Genomic DNA, 24,271 nt, shown 5'->3' on the forward strand with positions numbered 1-24,271 from the left:
GTCAAGGAAAATTTCTTCCATGGTCTCTCACACACACTGTCGCGGTGCCTTTTGGCTTCCGTGTCTCGGAATTCTTCTCTTCACCTGCTTCTCCTGGCCCATTTTTTCTTTCTGCTTCTGCTACTTGGGCCAAGCAGAAATCGTCAAGGGATATCTACTGGACAAATGTCGCTCTAGCAGCGGCGAGATAGGTAAACCAGAGGATCAACATGATTACCCAAGGAACTTGAACGGGCCAGTAATCGATTGAAACCTAATGCTGGTTCTTCTGTGCCACCCCTGTTTCACGTTAGAAAGCAAATAAGGAGGAGAGGCCGGATTGTGCTCCCGGACTAGACGGGACCCTCTGACTGCAATCCACAGTGGGCTAAGGACCCATGGCTCAGTTCCCGTGTTCTGGCAACCAGAGCAGGCTGGAGGCATTTGTGGGGGCCAAAGTGGCAGCTGCTACCCAGCGAGGTGTCTCGGTGACATTGGGCTAGGAATGTGTCTGTTTAATGTTATACTGTACTCTTCCATGCGTTTAGTACAGTGCTTTGCTCACAGTAAACGCTCAACAAATATGATTGAGCAAATGAATGATTGAATGAATTGAGTGTCTGGTAGGGAACAGGCCGAAGGACTTCCTCTCAGATCCCGCCATCATCTCCACGGCCCGCTCCAGCCCAGGCCAGGGCTACTGCCAGGAAGCAGCATGGCCCTAGCCCCGATCCCGGCCCCACGGGGTGGCCCCGTGCTGCACAGCTCTCCTTGGCTGGCCCGGAGCCTGGCTGGGCTCGGAGCCTGGGGGGAAGCCCCTCGTGCCCTCCCTCACCACCAGCCCCCCAACGACCCCATTGCTCTGGCCCGGTTCCCGAGAGAAACTCAGTCATTCTGCTTCAATGTTTATTTGCAATGAATCACCCATTGAAAAATACTCAAAAGACTGAAACGTCTCCCCAACAGTCTTAATAGCACAAGTGCAGCATTCTGTTTCTCAATGGGAAACTAAGAAATTACACTGGGATTAGGCCATTTTGAATGTATATTTCTCTGGGAATTGTAAAGAGGAATGCTTCTCAGGACAAGTGTTTAAAATTCCACTTCAGATAGAAAATTCACACTAAAAACTGGTGCCTGTCTAAAAGAAATTGCTACTTCAGTTCAACACATTGTTTACAGGCTGTAAAAATATCTTTACTGCAGCAGAAATATCTAAACTGCTACATTAGAAAATTCAGTGTTTTTGAGGGCATGGTAGAATAGCTTTCACACCCATAGGAAGCAATTAAAATTGACCTTTAAAGCAAAAACTGTTGTTCATCTTTTAAGTAAGCAGAATTATGACGCATACTAATATGATCTCAACTCATAATATTTTTTGGTGAGGCTACTCAAAGCAGTAACAGAGCAATGTAAAATTTAAAAACCAAAATTTAGAATGAACGATGAACTATGAAACAGTAGAAAAAGGAAATTTCACTTACTTCATCAGCTATCATGCACCTAAAAAAAGAACAAAAACACATTATTACCATTTTCAAGTCACGAAAAGGTTCTAAGGGATTTCTGAAACGCAGCTTGCATGAATTGTACTGGCACAAAATAGAACCATTAACACCTACATTTCACGTTTTTCACAGCTCAAGAACAGTACTAGGCTTAACTAAAAAAGTCAGACACTGTTCAAGAGTCAGGCTTTCTGTGACATTTTTCAGGTGTAATGTGAACTCCTCTGAGATGGAAGCACTCCTAATAAAAGCGGGTGGTGTAGCTGAATCCACCAATCAATAACATTTATTGAATCCCTAACATACGCTGTACTAAGCGACTGAGGGAGTACAAGATAATTAGTGTACCTGCTGCCTGCCCTCCAGAGGCTTATAGCTTATTTGGAAATTTGAGGGGAAGCCTAAAATTGTTTCTATCTCTCCCCATCCCTCTACACACACACGAGCACATAGCTATAAGAGTTTTGGGTGAGCAGGGTGGAGGGGGGACACCACTCAATGGGAGGCAAAGTTACACAGTTACATCCTGAGTCTTCTCTTTTACCATCTTCTCAGTCCTAGATAGTGGGAGGTCATTTAAGGTTTAGTAATGGGTTCCGTGGTTTGCCTGCATTTCATATTCTTTTTTTATGATATTTGTGAAGAATTTACTAGGTGTTAAGCACTGTTCTAAGTTTTGGGGTAGATACAAGATAATCGGGTCAGAAACCGTCCCTTTCATTCATGGGACTCTCAAGTCTAAGCAGGAAGGAGAACAGATAACAAATCGCCAATTTACAATGATGAAATTGAGGCCCAGAGTAAAGTGACTGGCCCAAGGTCAAATGGCAGGCAAGTGGCAGAGCTGGGATTAGAACCCAGGTCCTCTAACTCCCAGGCCTGGCTCTTCCCATGACTTAGCACTGCTTCTCTGCCTGTAGGCATTTAAAAATGTAAATATTCTTGCACCTGTGTACCACCTGCCATCACTTGCTACCCCTGCTTCCTGCATTAAATTCTCCCACTACTAATTTAATCCTGGAAAGTGGCTACGGGTCTGGTCGTGCCACAGCAAAGTCAATAAAGACCCTGACAGAACTATCTAGCTGTGATACAGGTCAGGAAGCCTTAAGAGCAGTTGGTGAATCAAATAATCCGTCAAACCTGCAACATCTATGAGCAAACCCTAGAGTTACAGGAACAAGTTTTAAAGGTCCCAGGATGAGAAGGAGATTTGGGTCAGTCAGTCAGTCAACTGTATTTATTGAACACTTATTGTGTGCAGAGCACTGTACTAAGCACCTGGGGGAATACAATATAACAAATTCCGTACCCACAAAGTGCTTACAATCTAGAGGGGGAGACAGACACTCATATAAATAAATTAAATTAGATATGTAGAGATGTACGTAAGTGTGTTGATTAAACAATTATCTCAATACAGTTTAGGCGACGTATTTATTTTACCTGGGAGGCTGACGGAATGACAGAGGCAGGCAGTATGTTTCCAGCCTGCTGTGCTTGTTGTGTCTGCTCCGACTGCCAAATAGATTTATTTGTTCATCAGAAGAGGCAGGTCTAGCCAAACATCTATCATGCTCAGTTTAGTATACAGAAGAATGTAAATTCACACCCTTCCCGCTGGAACATTTTCCCCTGCATCCACCCTATCCCCAAAGAGTACTCAGCTCCGATGGCAGAAGGGTTCTGCTTCTGCGTTCACACTGTACTGGCGGGGTGCTCTGCTCTGGCAGCAGAGGGGACTTGCCCCCATGGCTACACTGTACCCGGAGGGTGTTCCGCTCCGATGGCAGAAGGGGCCCTGCTTCCACGTCTACACTGTTCCCACAGGGTGTTCTGCTCTGATGACAGAGGGGGGTCCTGCCTCTGCGTCTACACTGTACACTTAGAGCACTCCACTTTGACAGCAGAGGGGTCCTGTCCCCTGTCTGCAATGCCCTCGCAGGGCACTCCACTCTATCAGTAGGGGGATCCTGTCCCAAATGCACGGAGGTGGATTACAAAGCCGTTTTCAGCGAGGAGTGAGGCCAGGCAGTGCCCGAGCCCAGGACCAACGCCTTCGGTGCTCAGTCCCTGGAGGGGGCGGCTCATGGACAGCAGGACAGGGCCACTGATCATTTTGCTTTTTATGCCCCATTGCTCCACCTTGTCACCAAAGGGATGCCAAATGGCCTGAGCAAGGCCAGTCTCCAAGGCCACTGCAAGGGCCTGACCTGACTCCCATCTCCGGGAACCTGCCGCTCGGCTATCTAGTCCGTTTGGCTGCACTGGCTAGGACTGCTTGGAGCCCATCCAATCATGATACCGTGGTACCTGGTCACTTGTTTCACGTGCTGCGACCCCACGATGGTCCATAATTGGTGAGATGGCCCTGCCTAGTCTTTGGGAGCACTTAGCCCATCTTCCTTTGGTTCAGGAGGGCGAGGGAGGTGCTGGCAATTCCCTGCTGATGTTTGGTGCCCTCGCTGAGGAAAAGTGACCTCCGCTGTTTGTTTTCCAGCCCCATGGCTTGTTTGTAAACACATTTTGGCACCACTATCAATCCACACTTAAAAACCACAGCGGGTCCTCTACCTCCCCTCATTTAAACTACATTTCAAAAATACTTCAGTGCCAGTCCAGCTCTACTGCATCAAAAGGAAAAGAGTCATTCTCAGCCATGGACTCAGAAAAAACAGAGTTCCCGTTAACAGTAGAGTCCTCATGATTAGCATACAAGAGTCATAATTATCTTCAGAAGGAAAAATGGCTTTTTAATTGGGTAAATGGAAAAACTACTGCACAGCTGGGGGGAGGAATGAAGAGAGGAGAGGAGTGGCGAAAAATCTTTTTCTAAGAAAAAGATAAAAAGGGTTTTTCAGTCTTTTCTTTAGTTTGTATTTGCCAATCCTTATTTGGTGCTACATAACCAATTTTTAAACAATTCTATCTAAATTTTACAAGCAGTTTGGCTTTCACTGGTTGCAAGGAATGATTAATGCTCTTTGTTCCACATTCATTGTTAATTACATGAACTGTGATTCATCCAGTTTGGCTGCAGACATTAGAAAGCAGCTCTTCATTTCAGGAGGTGTTTTCCAATTCTTCCAATTCTGTATATCAATCATCACTCGTTCAATCAATCGACCAATGGTATTTACTGAGTGTTTACTTTTTGTCAAACACTTGACTAAATTGCTTAGGGGTCTACAATACAAATAGGGTCGGTAGACAAGATCCCTGCCCACAAGGAGCTTACAGTCTATAGGGGGAGACAGATTTTAACACATTTCAGACATGGGAAATGGCAGAGTATTAATCAATGGCATTTAATCAGCTCTTACTCTGTGCAGGGCACCATACTAAGGGCTTGGGGGAGCACAATGCAACTCAGCTAGCAGACACGTTCCCTGCCCCCACCAAGCTTATACATAAGTGCTGTGGGACTGGGGTCAGTACCGAAGTGCTTAAGGGGTACAGACCCAAGTACAAAGACGACGCAGAAGGGAGGGCCAATGGGGGAAGATAGGGCTTAGTCTGAGAAAGACTCTTGGAGGGGACATGATTTTAGTAGGGCTTTGAAGATGGGGAAAGTAGTGGTTGGTCAGATGTGATGAAAACTTTTGGACACTTACTATTTGTTTCATCCTCAGTCCCACATAACGTATGGACAGAACTATAAATTCTCTATTACATGTCATTCATATTACCGCCTGTCTCCCCCTCTAGAATGGAAGCTCGTTGTGGGCAAGGACCGTGTCTACCAACTCTGTTGTACAGCACTCTCCCCAGCACTTAGTTCAGGGCTCTGCATACAGTACACTGTCAATAAATACCACTGATGACCACGATGAAGACGGAGGGAGCTCCAGGCCAGAGGGGGGATGTGGACAAGGAGTGGGTGGGCGAGACAGATGAGATCGAGGTAGAGCAAGTAGTTTGGCACTATTGGAGTGAAGTGTGCGGATTGGGCCATAGTAGGAGATCCGCAAAGTAAGACAGGAGGGGAGAGGGTGATTAAGTGCTTTAAAGGCAAGGGGTTTCTGTTGGATGCAGCGGCGGCTCGGCAACCACCGGAGGTTCTTGTGGAGTGGGGAAACGTGGACTGAACAGTTTTTAGAAAAATGATCCAGGCAGCAGAGTGAAGTATGGACCGGAGAGGGAGAGCCAGGAGACAGGGAGGATGGCAAGCAGGGTGATGCAGAAATCACGGCGGGAAATGACAAGTGTTTGAATCAGCATGGTAGCAGTTAGAATGGAGAGGACCTGTCAATTTCACCCAAAACTCTAGCACAGGTGAAACATAAACCCGAAGAGCACTGCATTGACATGAATCTCTTTTGCAGAATGGCTAACTAGCACCCAACAAGCATGCAAAGCAGAGCCCTGGGTAGGCTGAAATCTTTGACCATGGGCTGGGATCATGTGTACCAACTCTACTGTATCTAATGGACTCTGCTAATCACTCAGTACAGCTCTCCACACCCAGGAAACACTCAATACCTACCACTGATTGACTGCTTGCTTGACTAAATGAACCAAAATCAGGAGTACGAGCCTGGGCACAGCTGGACACAAGGACTTTCTCCTCCCTTCGGGGTGTGGAACCGGGACCAGTGTGGTTTGCTCTGGTCACCCCTGGCCTATCTTGGCCCCAGAAATTTCTCAGCTGAGCTGGGATCACCAAAATCCAAGGATCTTACAGGTCCGGGGCAATTAGCCCAGCTTTTTCTTACCTATTACCCCAAGAGTTGTGACAGGAAAGGGTTGCAGAAAGAAGGAAGTGCACCCACCACCCCTGACCCGGCTTTGGCTACTAGAAAAACTGAGTTTTCAGTCCTAAATTAAATTCAGAGGACATGTTAAACTGAAAGCCCCCAGTCGCTGGAAAGAAGAATGCTGAATCACATATTTGGTGATGGGGGACTCCTCCGCTCAGTGGCAACGGCAGCAGATAGAAACACTTCCTGACTCGTTCACAAGAATCCACACAAAATAGATCCCATATTTCTCATCTAAGTGTCATAGTATAAATTCATAACGGATCGCTCTTCGGATTGCCGCATCAGCCTAAAGCTGCATACACGCTTCTGGTTCAGCAGCAAAGTGTTAAATAACAGTTCACATAATGCATGTGGATACTTTTGGACCAAAGAAAAAAGGGCTTCTTTGCCCATCATTTCCTCTTCTCTGGCAATTACCTAATTTGAACCTCATCTTCCTCACCCATTCCTACTGTATTTGGATGGAATCAATATCGAGGAGTGCAAGTCTGAGCTACGAAACGTCAAACTTCCTCATCTTATCCATCCTGTTTCACATTCCGTGTTGGGGTCTAGCCCTCAAAAGAAATAGTCCACATCTGTTCTCATGGCCGCCTCCCCAGCCCCTCTCCCCGCAGTCTCCTGCCGGAAAAATCAGGCTTGTTCAAACCACAGCATCTGATTAACCAATGGCCACTTGACCTTAGTATAGACCTCTGCACACAGTAACTGCTCAATAAATATCACTGATTGACTGACTGACCTGAATTTATTTGGTGGATAAAAGGGTTTTCATTTAATAATTAAAGGTTCTAAACTGTGGAAAACCAAAGGAAGTAAATTTGGCTCTAAGATGCTTTTTTAAATCATTAAACAAGTTGTGAAGCTGAAGACAGAGACAGCACATTGACCAAGCCAGGGCACAGCTGCTACCAACAGGAAACCGTTATCACGGGGCTAAGATGAGCTCATCATTTCACACGACAGAGCGACGAGGCAGGCACCATCTCAGGACTCAAGGAGCTCATGATCTAAATTAGCACCCACCCACACCTAGAAGAAAAAAATGGAGCTAAAAGAAGAAGATTAAAAGCAATGGAAAATTACCCCCCAGAGAAACTGAGGGCCACTAACCCCTTCTCCCTTCTAAAACCCTCACCACAATTGGGTCAGTTTGACTCCCAAGGACCAGGGAGGCTAGTAGAGCTGAATGTCGGAAGGGTAGGGCACTTCATTATCACCGGAAGCAGCAGGGTTGGCATGCTGGAACGATTGAGAGGGAGCTGGGCAGGGTGAAAAGGGAGAAGAGAGGAAGGGGTCCAGTGGGGAAAGGAGGCCTTGTTTAAACCATTTTGTAAGGGAATATACAAAAGTGACGCTTTTTCTCTTCTGCACTCGAGGCTCATTTTGAGATTTGCTCCCAGTCCCGGGCTGGCTTTGGAATCCAGACCCAGTGGAGGTCACCAAAGGGCCCAGGAGGCAGAGCTGCCTGCCGGCTGAGAGGAGAAGCCAGGTGCAGGTTTTGGCTCACACCTGAGAGTGCGAGGAGCCAACTTGGACAACATCCATGATGTGGTGGGAGCGTTCTTCGGTGTTTATCCCAGATGTTTCTGATGTTGCGGTTGAGGAGGACCGCTGTGCCCACTGGCTCCCACTGGCCCACAACCAACACTGCCCCCCTCCCCGCCACCCCAAGTCCCCATCTTGAGCGTGCCACCAATGGCTGCATTGTCCCTAATGTGGTGTTTTCAAAGCCGCTCTGGGCCTCCTGATCTCCCCGAAGCCTTTGCTCCAGAACCTCCACTGGCTGAGGCCTGTCCGGTCAGCCCATCCCAAGGCTCATCAACGCCGTTAGTACTGCTCTTGCTTGAGTCCGGGCTTTGCTGCTTCTCTGAACTGGATTCGGGCCACCGGATTCTGCCCTCCTTGCCTGTGGTCCCCCTGCTTCAGCTCACCATATTCGGCAGCTGCAGGCAAATCGCATCAGTGACCAGCCTCCCCCTGGGATCTGCCCAGGGACGCTCTTGGTCCTGTCTCCTGCTCTCTGAGGTAATCTCCCTTTCGTGCCCCGACCTTACCTCAAAGTAAATGTCTAAAAATTGAGCTTCATCCCCTTTCTTCCCCAAACCCTTTATAACTTCTCCAATACCTGGTCCCCTAAACGGCCCCCCACTGACCCGGTGGCCCCTCTACTTTCATTCTCATTCCACTAAGCAGAGTGGCTTAGTGGAAATAGCACAGGTTGAGGGATCAGAGGACGTGGGTTCTAGTCCCAGCTCCGTCACTTGTCTGCTGTGTGACCTTGGGCAAATCACTTAACTTCTCTATGCCTCAGTTACCTCATCTGTAAAATGTGGATTAGGGCTGTGAGCCCCACGTGGGACAACCTGATTACCCTGCATTCACCCCAGTACTTAGAACAGTGCTTGGCACATAGTAAGTGCTTAAGAAATACCATCATTATTTTTTATTATTATTATTATTATCTCTTTAGCCCATCTGTAAATCAGGCCATTTCTTCCCCCAGACTCCTTGGCAGTTCTAGCCACTCCTCCCTCCCACAGTCTCACCCCCAAACCGGTCGACCTTCTCAAATGCAGCCCCTGTCGCTGCCATCGCCAGCGACCCGTAACAAGGCAGCCATGCTAGCTGAGCACCGCACAGCTCTGCAATTCCACAAGAGAGTGAGCAAGCTTGCGCCCACATTCAAAGCGGCAGGCTGCAACAGCCTAGGCTCTTCAGAAGTGTCTGAGCACTGGGCGGGGGGTGGTTAGCTACAAGATGCTAGGAGGTTCTTCCCTTCTACAAAACTGGACTCAAAACTGAATGCTCTTCCCTTCTACAAAACAGGACTCAAATACCACCTCTTCCCCAGCACACTTCCTCTGCTTCTGTGCAAGAGCTGCAGAAAGCTGCCAGTGGAAATCCACACATCAGGCCGACCTCGTCCATCTAAACTTATCCTCGCCTGCTTTAACTCTGCTCTCTCTTCTGCCTGGCAACATTGACTCCCATGCCCACTGCCCACTCCAGTTGTTTCCAAACGTTTAACTCTCTTCTTAAGCACCCTGTTCCCCAGTCCCCCACCCATCTCTTGTCCCTAAATGACCTCGCTATGTACTTGACCGATAACATTCCCTAAAACCTCCTCTGCTCTCCTCCAGTTCCTCCCTCCTCCTGTCCCTTCTTTGACTCTCCCATTTTTCCCAGGAGTAACTCAAGGAGGGAGCTGCCGCTTCGTCTCAAAATCGACCCTCTCCACCTGCACCTCCAACCCTATCTCCTCACCCCTTATCAAACCACTTGTCACCTCGCTTCCGTCCCTGAATGCCACCTCCTTCACCTGTTCATTTTCAATGGTTTCTTCCCCAATGCTTTCCAACATGCTCCTGTATCCACTATCCTAAAAAAAGGTCCCTATGGCTCATTCCTACCACTACTCTCCAAACTTCTTGGCAAATTTTCTACACCTGCTGCTTCCACTTCCTTTCCTTCAATTCTCTCCTTTACCCATACCAATCTGGCTTCCACCCCTTCACTGCACAGAAACTGTCCTAAGGTCACCAATGAGATGACCTCCTCCTTGCGAAATCCTACAGCCTCTACTCCATCCTGCATTACTCCTTAACCCCTCAACCATGTTCACATCAAACAGAAACTCCTTACCAGCTGCTGTAAAGCACTCAGTCAGCTTGCCCCCTCCTATCTTACCTCACTGATTTCCTACTACAACTCAGTCCACAAGATTTGCTCCTCCAACGCCAACCTACTCGCTGTACCTCGCTCCTATCTCGCTGCCAACCCTTTACCACGTCCTCCCTGTGGACTGGAACTCCCTCCTCTTTCTTCATATACGCCAGACCATCGCTCTCCCCATCTTCGACCTTTATTAAAACCACATCTCCTTCAAGAGGCCTTCCCCAACTAAGCCTTCATTTCCTCTAGACTGTGAGCTCCTTGTGGCCAGGGAATGTGTCTACTAACTCTGTACAATATTTATTCCACCTTCAGCCCCAGGGCACTGATGAACACATCCATAATTTTAATGTTTTCCTCCTTCTCTAGACTGTAAGCTCCTGGTGGGCAGGGAATGTGTTTGACAAATCTGCTGTATTGCACTCTCCCAAGCGTTAGTACAATGGTCTGCACACAGTTAGCACTCAATGAATACCACTGATTGATTGACGGTCTCCCATACAAAGCCCATTGGGCTCTCTGGCCTTTCCCATCAACTCAGTAACTTTAGTACTTACAAATGTCCATACTTTCCAGGTGTTCATTTCAGTGCATTGAAAGTGGATCTGTTTGATTAAAGAGACACACTTACCAAAGTCAGCACATCATTGGGTGGGGGACTTTGAAGATGGAGTCTTTCTCTGTCTTTCTGTATTAAGTCAAGGGAAGTCAAGTAGTACTTTGGGGAAAGTGGAACCTGGCACATCTCTGGGCAGCCCTCAATTTTGTGGAAAAAGGTTTTGATGAATAATTGTTTTCAAACTGAAGGCAAATTAAATGGTATAATAATAGTAATGATGGTATTTGTTAAGCGATTACTATGTGCCAAGCATTGTTCTAAGCGGTATACTCGTTGTGGGTGGAAAATATCCCAAGAATAACAATGTCTATTGGTCACAGAGAACTTTTTTTTATCTAGAAAAAGCTTTTCAATACCAACTGGCATTTTCTTAGCCACCCTGGAAGGTTTATCACATCTATGGCTGAGAAAATCATGGCCCAGAGTTGAAAGAACATCCTAAAGCCAGAAAAGCAAGCTAAGGAAAGAAACAAGCAGCCCTCCACATTCACCAAAACCATGAAAGAAAGCACAGAGGGTTTTTTTTTTTAATGAACACAGTTCCATTAAGAAGCCTGCTGGAACATCCTGGAGAGAGAGAGAGAGAGAGACAGCATGCAGTGCCTTCTCCAGCACAGGGGCCCTGGTATTCTTGGGATTGTCACCCACTCGTGTGAGTCAGTTTTATATAACACTGCAACATATAATTTCCCTCCTACTCACAAGCCAACACTTCAGAGATAACATCTTACTGTGAATTATTTAAGGAATATGTCTACTTGGGTACTTTTTTATATTCAAAAGGGGTGCACGTTGCCAAATTATTACTGTTTCAATAATCAAACTTCTTAAGCTTCTAATGGTGCCTTCCCATGCGTTTACATACTGCATTTCTGAAGTGACACCAGGGAGAAAAATGTATACTAGTAGTTGTTGGAATGTAATGGAATATTACTTCTTTGCAAGGGAAATGGAGAAATTCCAGCAGAAACAGATGTACGTCTTTGACTTTCAAATCAATCAATCAATCATATTTATTGAGTACTAACTGTGTGTAGACTGTGTGGACTAAGTGCTTGGGAGAGTAACAGCAGAGTGGTAGGCATGGACCCTGCTCCCACAGATTAAAACTGGACAACTAAGTGGTGGTCGTTTGGGTGTTTTAAAATCCAGACTGTGGGCACCCTAACTGAACGCTGTGCTCGGAAATGTTGGATTCCTCGATACCGAGTACCCACCCCTGTCCCCTGGCTCCCCAGAGGATGCATAGGCATCTCACCACACAGCCCACCAATTGGTGGCCAGCGGGAAGGACGGCGGCAATGTCTAGAGAGACCAAAGTGCAGGAGTGACTTGGCAGGGAAGCCCTCAAAGGAAGAAAGACCGAGCGGGAAGAAAAAAGAGGGAAACTGCTGGGAAAAGAATGCTAGGTAGTTTCCTGCAGTCAGGAGATGTAATAAAAATGATAATGGTGGTATCTGTTGAAGGTTTACTATATGCTAAGGGCCATACCGAGAACTGGGGTAGACAGATACGTGATAATCAGAGATGTAAAGTGAGCTGCCCAAGGTCACACAGCTGGAAAGTGGTGGAGTGGGGATGGGAACCCAGGTCCTCTGGCTCCCAGGCCCGTGCCCTTTCCTCCTAGGCCACACTACCTTGAAAACATTCCCTTGGAGAGCGTTAGCTCATAAAATGTTAGGCCATGGCCCACAAGGACTGGAAGACTAGAATGGTCTCTACGGTAACCAGACATGCCCAGAAGCTGCAGCACCCGTGGGGTTCTGAGACAACCATGGTGACTGCAGGTAACTGCAAGTCTGAGCTTCTCAAAGCATCTCTGGGCCCTGCCTAAGAGCCACATGTGGCAGGACTTAGCCGAGTGTAACAAGTTGTGAAACCTCAGGCTTTTATTGCACATTAAAGCTGGCATTGATGTTCTAAGAGGTTTAGGGGAGACAGCATGTACCTGGGACTCAAAGAGATTCGTGTTAGAGTCTAGATGACCTTGGGCAAGTCACTTAACCTCCCTGGAGTTCAGTTTCTTCATCTGCAAAATCTAAACTGTAAGCTACTTGGGGACAGGAAATGCGTCGACCAATTCTGTTGTATTGTACTTTTCCAAGTGCTTAGTACGGTGCCCTGCACACAGTAAGTGCTCAATAAACATCACTAATTAGTGTAGATTCTTGCAGGGAACATTAAAAGAGAATAAGTGGTTCCAATGACAACCTAGAAGAAATTCCCCTGACATGCAAAATTACCCACACACCTCTCTGAAACTTTACCTGAATGTAAATTTCTACACCAATTATGCATTCATTTAATTATCAGTATTTATCTCTAGGTATTCTTAAACCTTCCTTTCCTGTGAAGAGCTGAAGTTGTGCTTTAGTAGATTTTTTTTGGTTCTTATATGGACTTAAATATGTTTCATCCTTACCCAAAAGAAAACCCAGACCCCTTTCTATGACGGTGAAGATCAGGATAACGTCTCATTCCCTTCTGTCACTAAAACATGCTCTATCATTTATTGTAACCAAGAAACCCTGGGACAGGACAAAAATTTACCTGCTTTGATCTTCTTCATTTTTTCCATCCATACTGATGCCATTAGAAGCCCCCTCTTCAAAGCGCCTACTACAGTGCTTTATCCATAATAAGTGCTCAATAAATACTACTGAGTGACTATGTGGGACGAATGGCTATTCTCTCCAATACCTAACGCAAAGCCTTTCTGTTGCAGTTTGACCCCTTTTTGTCTGTTTACTCATTCTTGAAGTGAAATATCAAGGGACCAGGAGGGCAAGGCCCCAAGACCCTCCTAGGAGAAGGGGGCTTTCTCTGGCGGCTCCCTTCCATCCCGAGACAGACAAGGACGAGGAGATGGTAGGATGGAGACCGCCAAGGCAAACTCAGAAAGCAGGTTGGGATGGTGATTTTGAAATTGAGTGTAATTTAGTGTCGTGGTGGCCTGAGCGACCATCGAACCCTGTGCCCTGCAGTTTTCCAGTAGAGGCACAGAGCCCTGCCTCTGGCTCGGCTCTGGGAATGGGACAGTGTCCGGCCCGGCCCAGGCGACGGGCCACGGCCCCCAGGTGGCAGCACGCTCCAGGGCAGAGCGGCTCATCCGCTCGCTCGCTTATTCAGGAATGCGTGTCAGGGAGATCATCAGCTCTCAGTTTCTCTCTGGGGCAGCACGGACATTCCTGCCCGGCCACCTTCCCGACCACAGGAGACCACACGAACGGCAACTCCGGAACTGAATCTCGAAACAGTGGGGATGGGCGGGGAGTCAACCCGTCTAAGGTTTGACTCTGGGCCATGTCAGCCTGAATGAGTCCCATAGCTCCATTTCCTCAATGCCACCCTGGGGCCCGTAACAGGGACTCATCTAGTGAGGTAAATCTGAGGGCTGGGTGTTAAAACACTCCGAGATTTTCCGGCGAGACCCTGAAGGGCATCACCATTACTACACTGAGATGCCGATTTGGCACCTCAAGAGAGGTTCCGGCAGATGTTCATTCATTTAATGGTATTTATTGAGCACTTACTGTGTGCAGAGCACTGTACTAAGCACTTAGGAGAGTATAATACACAACAGAGATATTCCCTGTCCACAACGGGCTTACGGTCCAGAGGCGGGGAGACAAACATTAATATGAATTACATTATTATTATTATTATGGTATTTGTTAAGCCCTGGTCAGAAGTGGAGGGTCTACTGGGGCTCCACATTGTCCCAGCAGAGAACAAAGGCCCAGTCCCAGGCATCTTTCCCAAACTAACCTAGGTGAGGGCTGGGGGTGGGGGAGGGATGTCAGGATCCAGCTCTTTGCCATCCAGGCGGCTTCGCCCTAGAGAATCATCTTTCTCCCCGATCAGCATTCCTGAATAAGCTTTCAGCGGAGGTAATTCAGACAGCAAATATTTATGACTTCATTCTTTAAAGGCTTTTGTGAATCCATACTTCAGGGATCACAAATATAACAAAATATGTAACCGCCAACTTGCACACTCCCTCCCTCATCATATCCACAGAAAATCACTCTCTCCACCTTCAAAGTCCTTCTAAAGTCACATCGCCTCCAAGAAGCCTTCCCTGACTAAGCTTTCATTTCCCTTATTCCCCCTTTCTTCTGTGTCATCTTTACACTTAGATTTGTGTCTCTTAAGCACTTGAGATTCACCCCATCCTCTCAGCCCTACAGCTCTTAGGTCCACATCCTTACACCCTGTAATTTATTTTAATGTCAGTCTTTCTCTTCCTGTGGATTGTAAGCTCCTTTCGGGCAGGGAACATATCTACCAACTCTATTGTACTGCACTCTCCCAAGTGCTTGGTACAGTGCTTTGTACTGGAATAAGGGCTCAATAAATACCAATGATTGATGGATTGTTATTGGGTGAGAGGTCATCACGGGTGCCTGGAGGAAAAGGGAAGGTAAAATGGATGACCAGAAGGCCAACTATCACTCAGCTCCTCTAAGCAACCTGTCTCCACTGCTAGAGCCAGGAATTGGGGCTGGATGGACAATGAGGTGATGGCACCGCCTATGATGCAATCAATTATTCTGGCCACAGTTGCTGAGGATGGGAACAAAATCCAGAAGTGCTTTGGGTGGTTGATGGGTTAATGCAACTGAGGTGCTGTGACCTATTTGGGGAAGTCTGAAGGGATGGAAAATGACTGATTTTAAATCAAAATCCTGGGATTCAACTCCCAGAGCTGTCAGGGAAACCCAGGAGCTGGTGTTTGGGGATCATGGAAGATGGTTAAATCCTAGTTCCTTTCAACTAACCTAGCTGCAGGATCTGGTCACCAGAAGCAAAATGGCATCCATTAGAGATACCCCCTTCATGGCCATTATTTACATTAATGTCTGTCTCCCTAGACTGTGAGCTAACTGTGGGCAGAGAATATGTCTGTTTGTTGTTGTACTGTACTCTCCTAAGTGCTTAGTGGGGTGCTTTGTACACAGTAAGCGCTCAATCAACATGACTGAATGAATGGACAAGTCTATCAATACTGTTGTATTGTACTTTTCCAAGTGCTTAAGACAGTGCACTGCATAGAGTAAGCGCTCAGAAAATACCATTGATGATGCACCGCCCCCCACAGCTGTGTGAACTAGAGCCCCAGCCCTGCTCACACCAGAACTCTTACAAGACCTTAAAGTTTCCAGGCAGAGTTTAAAAGGCCCAATAATGGCTGTCAGGAGCTTGGTACTTCCTAGTCACTATTTCCTCCCGCCATCCCCCCAAATCCTCACCCCCTTGTCATTCCTGCCTTCAAAATGAAAAGTTGGCACCTACGGCACCCACTATTGTCATGGCTTGGTACTCACTTGGCAACTTCTCATCTCAAAACAAAAACAGAAAGGATGTTTCTGTCCTTTCCCTACATCATTTCCTTGAAAATGGGGAAAAAGAAAAGTTTACTTAACTCTTTTTTATGGTATTTGTTAAGCACTTACTTTGTGCGGGGCACTAAAAGCCGGGGAAGATACAAGTTAATCAGGTTCAACACAGTCCATGTCCCTCATGGGTTTCAGTCTTAATCTCCATTTTACAGCTGTGGTAACAGGCACAGAGATGTTAAGTGACTTGCCCAAGGTCAAGCAGCAGTCAAGTGGCAAACCTGGTATTAGAACCCAGGTCCTTCTCTCTCTCCATTAAGCTACGCTGCTGTATCAGATGGACTATCAAATGACCATCTTAACTTTTATTAAAGCCACATCTCTTGATGATGGTATAAATTGTTGAAGAGGATGGGGCGGGGCAGGGAAGGGGAAACAGGAGGGAGACACTCACATTCCTGGCCACCACCTGGGAAAAGACAGGAATAGTGGTAAGCATTTTAACTCTATTGTAAAAACAGTCTTGGGCTCCCACAGTTGCTGCTGGACCCCAAACCTCAGAGCCCCGTCAGGGCACCCCAGGGGCTGTGGCAATAACATGAGCCCGATTTAATAATAATGATAAAATAACAATAAATTAATTATGGTATTTATTAAGCCCTTACTATGTGCCGAGCACCGTTCTAAGTGTTGGGGTAGGTACAAGGTAATCAGGTTGTCTCACGTGAGGCTCACAGTTTAATCCCCACTTTACAGATGAGGTAACTGAGGCACAGAGAAGTTAAGTGACTTGTCCAAGGTAACACAGCAGACTAGTGGCAGAGCCGGGATTAGAATTCACGTCCTCTGACTCCCACACCCGGGCTCTTTCCACTGAGCCACCATGTGTCTCAATTTGATTTCTACAGAACAATGATCTTCTTGCCCTTTGTGGTTTTGCATTTTCTCTGCTGCAAATTAGACCACAGGGATCATAGAAAACAGTGAGCTCTGTGAACAGCAAAACAAAGAATATCCAAGTCTAACAGTGGGCTGTTTTTTGGTGTGTTTTTTTTTGTGGGAAGAGGGAAGGGGAGAGAGAAGGTCTGGTACTTGTTAAATGCTTAAGATGTGCCAAGCACCGTACTAAGTGTTGGGGAAGATAGGAGAGAATCGGTTGGGTGCAGTCCCTATCCCACATGGGGCTCACAGTCTAAGTAGCAGGAAAGGGGATTTAGTCACCATTTTACAGATTAAGTAATTGAGACACAGAGAAGTTAAGCATCTTGGCCTAGGTCACACAACAGACAACAGTGGAGCCGGAATTAGAACCCAGATCCTCTGACTCTCAGGCCCGTGCTCTTTCCACTAGACCACACTGCTTCAAGCCTTCTATTTAAAAATATTCTGTTCACTAAAATGGTGACTGCCTCCTTAATATGCTTACAAACATGAAGTCATGATGTGAACAGGTAAAATTTAGGATAATGGGATCAATTTGGAGTTCTCTGGAGCACCTTTGTTGCTCTGAACCTCTGCCAAATACACACTGGCTTTAGATTACATTACCAAAATTACACTGTAAACTAAGGTTAGTTCTAAGAGGTCCAGTAGTGATTCTACAGTAATTCCATCGATACTCATGTAATAATTCATGTAAAAGGTACCCAGTCCTTGGCGTTAAGAGGAGTTTCCCCAAACTCTGGAAGGACCTGAAAACACTGGGTCAGTTCTGGGCGCAGATCCTCTCAGAACCTACTCTGGTCCAGACTCATCATTCCCTTAAAGGTTGAGTTACACCAGTCATCAAGGAATTGGGAAAAGCAGGAAGTCAGATATCCTCTGACATTTCGTGCTTTCAAACTCCAGGTGAGCTTGCCTGCTCATTTCCCCACTTCACATTGATCCCAAAATGTGTCTGACCGGCCCCACGACAGTCAACCAAATGGCTCTGTTCACCTAACATTTCGAATCAGGAATGAAACGTAAACGACTTAATTTTAAGACAGCATCACAAATCATTGTTGTTCTACTGGCGTTTCAATTAATGTATAGTTCCATCTTGCTAATTAACATTTGCTCTGATTTCTACATGATTTCTATGTAGCTCCACATCTCACCCCAAAGTGAATGGAGAAGATAAAAGAAAAGAGAAGGCCCAATCTATCTGGGCAACTGCCCTAATAGGGAGAGTGTGGGGATGGAAGACAGAGGAGATCCCAGACCTCTCAGGGAGCCCCCGGCAGCTACCAACCACCATTTCCTGGGCTGCAGCGCCAGAAACCCGCAACACTCGCTCGACACCTGCTGTGCCCCTGTTGCCTGTCTGCAAGAGGCCCTCAAGGGACCCAAGAGGTGAAAGCTGCCCGGTTTGACGGCCACCGGTTAGATCCTCCTTTTGCCTCCACAGCTCCCTCCTGACTTTTGTTTTCCATTTCTGTATTTTGTGTATTACTTGTCCTCATCCCTTAATGTCTCAGTGCTTCATGGCTCCCAAGGTGTCTGTCTCTAATCCTCCGTCTGCATCCCCCCGGCCCCGGCTCCTTTAGTCATAGATCGTGAGCCCCTTGAGGGACAAGTTCCGGGCCTAATTCCCATCGGCCTACCCTTTCCCGGCACAATGCTCTGCACAAAATGCTTAATAAATACCATTACTGTTATTATTACTACACCAACCCAGAGAAGGACAGTGGCTACCTCAGTGAGGCCAGAATGGGGCATAGGCACCTCAGAAATAATGCAGTGTGAAATAATATTCATATTGAAACAATCCACAAATTCCCGTATTACATTTGGGCTACTCTAAAAGCAAAAGGATTGTAGTCGCTTTGTATTTTTTTCAAATCTATATAAACATATTCCCACTCTATAAAGAGGTACTCATGCTGGGAGGCCAGAAGGGTGTCTAGTTTTTAATATACTCTCTCAGTACATGTGTTCAGCACAATGCTTTGGACTCAGAAGTTTTTCAACAACCACTGCTCATTGGCTAATTAACTGGTTGGCCCTGAAAATTGACCGCTCATAGTTTAAGGGACCAACCACTCAAGTGACTGTCCCAGAAGCACGGCCCAGCATCTCTCTCGGCTCAGTGGCACCTCCACTGCCTCACTTCCCGACCTAGCAGCCTAAGGAAATCCAGGTTGAACTCTAATTCCGGGTCCGATATTTCCATGTCTGAGAATCAAGGAAAGTGTTTTGGAGGCAAAGTCCCCCTACATAAGAAACTAGCATTTACCTGCCACCTCTTGCTAGTGCAAATGCAATTCCATCTTTCTGGAAAGGAAGGAGTCTTGCTCTTAGTTTGACAGGCAGAAAAGACAGCAGCTGGTCATCGCATTTGTTTTTCAGGCAAGAAATTTCAGGCTTGGGAGACTCTCGGATGTGATGTGCTTTGTCCATGTTGATGCTAAACATAAAACAAAACAAAAATGCAGGGGGAGAAATAGGTACCTCAGAAAATAATGCAAAGGAGAACATGACTAATGTTAAAAAATGTATTTCCAGATGACACTTAGGCTACCTCAAAAAGCTCAGAAAGTTTTGGGTTTTTTTTTTAAATAACTGGTATTGGTTCAGTGTTTACAATGTGCCAAGCGCCGAACTGAGTGATGGAGAAGATACATAATTACCAGGTCAGACACAGTCCCTGTTCCACAAGGAAGGGAGAATAGGTACTGAATTCCCATTTTACAGATGAGAAAACTGAGGCACAGAGAAGTTAAATGATTTGCCCACGGCCACACAGGGGGCAAGTGGCAGAGCCAGAATTAGAACCCAGGCCCTCTGACTCCAGACCCATGATTTTTCCTCTAGCCCATATTGCTTCTACAAAAGGATGGTAAAAATGGATGAAATAGTCTTTCTTTAAAATAAATATGAATACATTCCTGCTCCCTAAACACATACTTATTCTTGGAGTAAGACATAATACCAGCCTGGAGTTTAGGGACGGGTAGCTGCTTTCTCCTCCAAAATGACAGAATTTAAAGAATTGCTTCTGAAAGCTTTTAAACAGCTCCAAAAATTTCATTTCATAAAATCCCCAAATTGGACCCACTGTTGAGGCAGAAAGTAATCAATAGCTTTGTTAAGGGTTCAGACATTATGGCCATGATGGATTACTAGCAAGAAAATCAGAGGATGTTAGAGGTGACATACCTAAACATCGATCAATCAATCAATCAATAAATGGTATTGACTGAGTACTTACTATGGTGCGGAACTTTGTACTTGAGTGCTTGGGAAAATATAATATAATAGAGTTGGTAGATGTGATCCCTGTCCACTAGGAGCTTACACTCTGAAGGAGGCGGCAGATATTAAAATGAATCACAGCTAGGAGAATGGAGATGAGTGCAGAAAAGGTGACTACTCATTCAATCATATTTATTGAGCGCTTACTGTGTGCACAGCACTGTACTGAGAGTTTGGAAAGTACAATTCGGACTATCTCGACTGCTTCCTGGGTTCCCTGCTTCTTGGCTGTCACTCTGAACGATAGGATCCTGGGCCGTGAGGACTACGGGTCTGCTCCGTGACGGCAGCTCTTATATTCCCACGTTAAGCAGTTAACGGGACACTGTAGAAACCCAATTGTGCCGCTGTTCATTCGTTAGGAAGCAAAAGGTCACGCCCAGATTCAGACCCACTGCTGGGAACCAGCTGACGGACAGGTGGGTGGGCAGGCGGGCAGGTCTGATGGGCCATCTTACAAGTAGGGCTTCCCTCCCCAGCCGGAGGTTTTCTAAAGAATGAGAGAAAGGCCTGGAGGGAGTCAAAAACAGCTCCAGGCACTGAAAGTGGCCAGGGCAGCAGGCCGCTTCTCTGGGCTTCAGTTCCCTCATCTGTAAAATGGGGATTGAGACCGTGAGCCCCCGTGAGCTTGTATCCATCCCAGCACTTAGTACGGTGCCTGGCACCTAGTAAGCGCTTAACAAATACCACAATTATTATTATTATTTTTCTCAGAAGGGTGAGAGTGGCACTGTGCAAACCATCAGGGAAGCAGCGTGGCTCAGTGGAAAGAGCCTGGGCTTTGGAGTCAGAGGTCATGGGTTCGACTCCCGGCTCTGCCACTTGTCAGCTGGGTGACTGTGGGCCAGTCACTTAACTTCTCTGTGCCTCAGTTATCTCATCTGTAAAATGGGGATTAACTGTGAGCCTCACGTGGGACAATCTGATTACCCTATATCTACCCCAGCGCTTAGAACAGTGCTCTGCAATAGTAAGCGCTTAACAAATACCAACATTATTATTATCAGCATTGCTACCATTGCCGTCAGTTTCTTCACCGGCTTCTCAGGCCCGAGGTCTCAGGAACAAGGATCGAGGGAGTCCCCCCTCATCAACATCACCACTCACAAGAGTCAATCACGTTAACTGAGTCATCATAAAATGTGAAGGACTGTTACATGCACCGATCTTGATGGTTAAGATACTTTGTACTGTTTTGGACTGTGACGACACGATAAATTATGGCGTTCCCAGCAGAGTTTCAGGGATTGCAGAAGATGAAATAGCTATCACATAGTCCAAGGTAATTTCTAGTCTAACATAGCTCATTTGCAATAGGTCGTCTTGTCACAGTCTAAATTTTATTTTGCTATCTAGTAAAACCACTCTACAACAGCCCAAGAAGATCCTTACCATTCTAGGTATGTGCTTTGATAAACGAGAATGAGTTACGATGGTTAGAGAAATATTTATAAATGAAAAAACCCGTATGTGCAAGCTTGAGGGAATTACCCTCATTTTCTTTTTGCTGGAAACTGCTTAGATGAGCCAATGAAGCTTTTTCATTCATAAGTTAACACCAGAGGAAAGGAGCAGTTTAAAAATGCAATAAATACCAGCAGTTTAGAACTGCAATAAAGAAGAGAGAGAGGGAGGGAGAGGAGGAGGAATGGAAGGGAGGGAGACAGGAAGGGAGGGAGAAGAGAATAATAATAATGTTGGTATTTGTTAGGCGCTTACTATGTGCAGAGCACTGTTCTATGCACCGGGGTGGATACAGGGTAATCAGGTTGTCCCACGTGAAGCTCAGAGTCTTCATCCCCATTTTACAGATAAGGTAACTGAGGCACAGAGAAGTCAAGTGACTTGCCTAAGGTCACACAGCTAAGTGGCAGAGCCGAGATTCGAACCCATGACCTCTGACCCCGAAGCCCATGCTCTTTCCACAGAGCCACGCTGCTTCTCTGAGAAGAAACGGGAAGGGTAGGAGGGGGAATACAGAACTTCCCAAGGACTAAGAGGGAATAAAGGCAGCTCCCTGAAGAGACCAGAGCCTGAGGAGAGAATGGGAATCAATCATTCAGTGTTATTTATTGAGTGTTTAGCATTTAGTACAGTGCTCTGCATCCACTAAGCCCTCAATTGAATACGACTGAATGATTGATTTACTGACTGACATACGTCCTCCCGACTTTCCCGTCACTGTAGACAGCACCACCATCCTTCCTGCCTCACGAGCCTGTAATTTTGGTGTTACCTTCGACTTATCTGTCTCATTCAACACACATACTCAATCTGTCATTAAATCCTGTTGGGTCAACCTTTACTACACCGTTAAAAAATCTCCCTCTTCCTCTCGATTCAAACAGCTACCACACTAATCCCAGCTCTTAACCTATCCTGCCGAGATTACTGTATCAGCCTCCAGGCCACACTTCACTCTGCTGCCCAGATCATCTCTCTACAGAAATGTTCTGGCCATGTTTCCCCACTTCTCAAGAACCTCCAGTGGTTCCCTATCTAACCCTGTATCAAATAGACACTCCTTACCATAGGCTTTAAAGTACTCAATCTCCTTGCCGACTCCTACCTCACCTCGCTGCTTTCCTACTACAACCCAGCCCACACACTTTGCTCCTCTAATGCCAACCTACCCACTGTAACTCAATCTCATCTATCTCGCCGCCGACTTCTCGCCCACGTCCTGCCTCTGGCCTGGAACGCCCTCCCTCTTCACAGCTGGCAGACAATCACTCTCCCCATCTTCAAAAGCCTTGCTGAAGACATATCTCCTTGAAGAAGCAGAAGCAGCGTGGCCTGGTGGAAAGACACGGGCCTGTGAGTCATTGGATCTGGGTTCTAATCCCACTCTGCCACTTGTCTGTGTGACCGTGGGCAAGTCACTTAACGTCCCTGTGCCTCAGTTTCCTAATTTTCAAAATGGGAATTCAATAGCTGTTCTCCCTTCTACTTAGACTGTGAGCCCTATGTAGGACCTGCTTTTCGTGCGTTTACTCCACTGCTTAGTACAGTGCTTGGCACATAGTAAGCACTTAACAAATACCGTATTATTACTCATTACTTTTCCTAGGCCTTTCCCGACTAGGCTCTCATTTCCTCTTCTCCCACTCCCTTGTGAGTCGACCTTACACCTGGATTTGCACCCTTTATTCACTCCTTCCTCAGCCCCACAGCACTGGTATACAGAGTCATAATTTATGTATATTAATGTCTGTCTCCCCCTCTAGAATGTAAGTTCAATGTGGGCAGGGAACATCTCTACCAACTCTCCTCATCCTACAGCTGTGGGCTGTTCTGGAGAGAAACAGAGCCCGGAAAGGGAGAAATAAAGACTGTAAGCTCATTCTGCGAAGGGGACAGTTCTGCCAACTCTGTTGTACTCTCCCAAGTGCTAAGCACAGTGCTCTAAACCTAGTTAGCGCTCACTCAATGCCACTGACGAAGATGAGGATAATAATGAGGGGAATAGAGAAGGACCACTTTTAATGATTTTGTTTTAAATTGGGACAGTTCCCTTTGCCTTGGCCCAGGGCAGTTTGCTGGGTTCCAACTCCGATTCGACTGTAAGCCCGTCAAACGGCAGGGACTGTCTCTATCTGTTGCCGACTTGTTCATTCCAAGCGCTTAGTACAGTGCTCTGCACATAGTAAGCACTCAATAAATACTATTGAATGAATGAACTCCTCAGAAGAGACTGGACCAGTGGCCCCAGAGCCAAATAAACACAAAAATCTTTAGTCATGGTTCGTCAACTGCAGATTCAGACAAAGAGAAAAATATCCCTGAAAAACAGCTAAGAGATGACTTAAACTATATACAAATAGATCAGACAGACATCACGTTTAGGAAGAGGAGAACGGAGTGGGGGCAGCTCAACAGAATGAGAAAACCAAGAGGAAATTGGGCAGAATCATTTACTCCTGCTGGCTGACGAGACTGGATTGGGTAATGAGACAACCTCGCATGAAAGCACACTCCTGGATCAACAGATCACTCTGGGGCACGGCGGAAAAGTTCTCAAAAGGCAAGAAAGAAAGCTGGTTAGTTCAAAAGATCTCTGAGATCTTGAGAAGACTATATATAACCTTTCCGACCACAAAGAGATTCCCTGTGGCTTGGTCTGTATTTCGAGGGCTCTTCTGGACCACT

At 46.4% G+C, this 24,271-nt stretch overlaps 1 protein-coding gene across 3 annotated transcripts in view; it reads right to left on the minus strand.

The window, feature by feature from the left end:
- The window catches only part of ZRANB3 (zinc finger RANBP2-type containing 3), an 86,715-nt gene that overhangs the window by 55,014 nt on the left and 7,430 nt on the right, over positions 1–24,271 (minus strand). For 2 of the 3 annotated variants that reach the window (XM_007669468.3, XM_039913155.1), the window contains exons 2-3: positions 19,104–19,274; positions 1,467–1,485 (exon numbers count right to left, since the gene is read on the minus strand). In XM_007669468.3, the coding sequence (XP_007667658.2) occupies positions 1,467–1,485; positions 19,104–19,267 (183 nt within the window). In that variant the 5' untranslated portion in view covers positions 19,268–19,274. Of the gene's footprint in view, positions 1–1,466; positions 1,486–19,103; positions 19,275–24,271 lie in introns of those variants that run through there. The other variant, XM_029071560.2, reaches the window with a different exon arrangement.

Source organism: Ornithorhynchus anatinus, chromosome 9 (genome assembly GCF_004115215.2).
Source record: "Ornithorhynchus anatinus isolate Pmale09 chromosome 9, mOrnAna1.pri.v4, whole genome shotgun sequence".
Taxonomy (NCBI): domain Eukaryota; kingdom Metazoa; phylum Chordata; class Mammalia; order Monotremata; family Ornithorhynchidae; genus Ornithorhynchus; species Ornithorhynchus anatinus.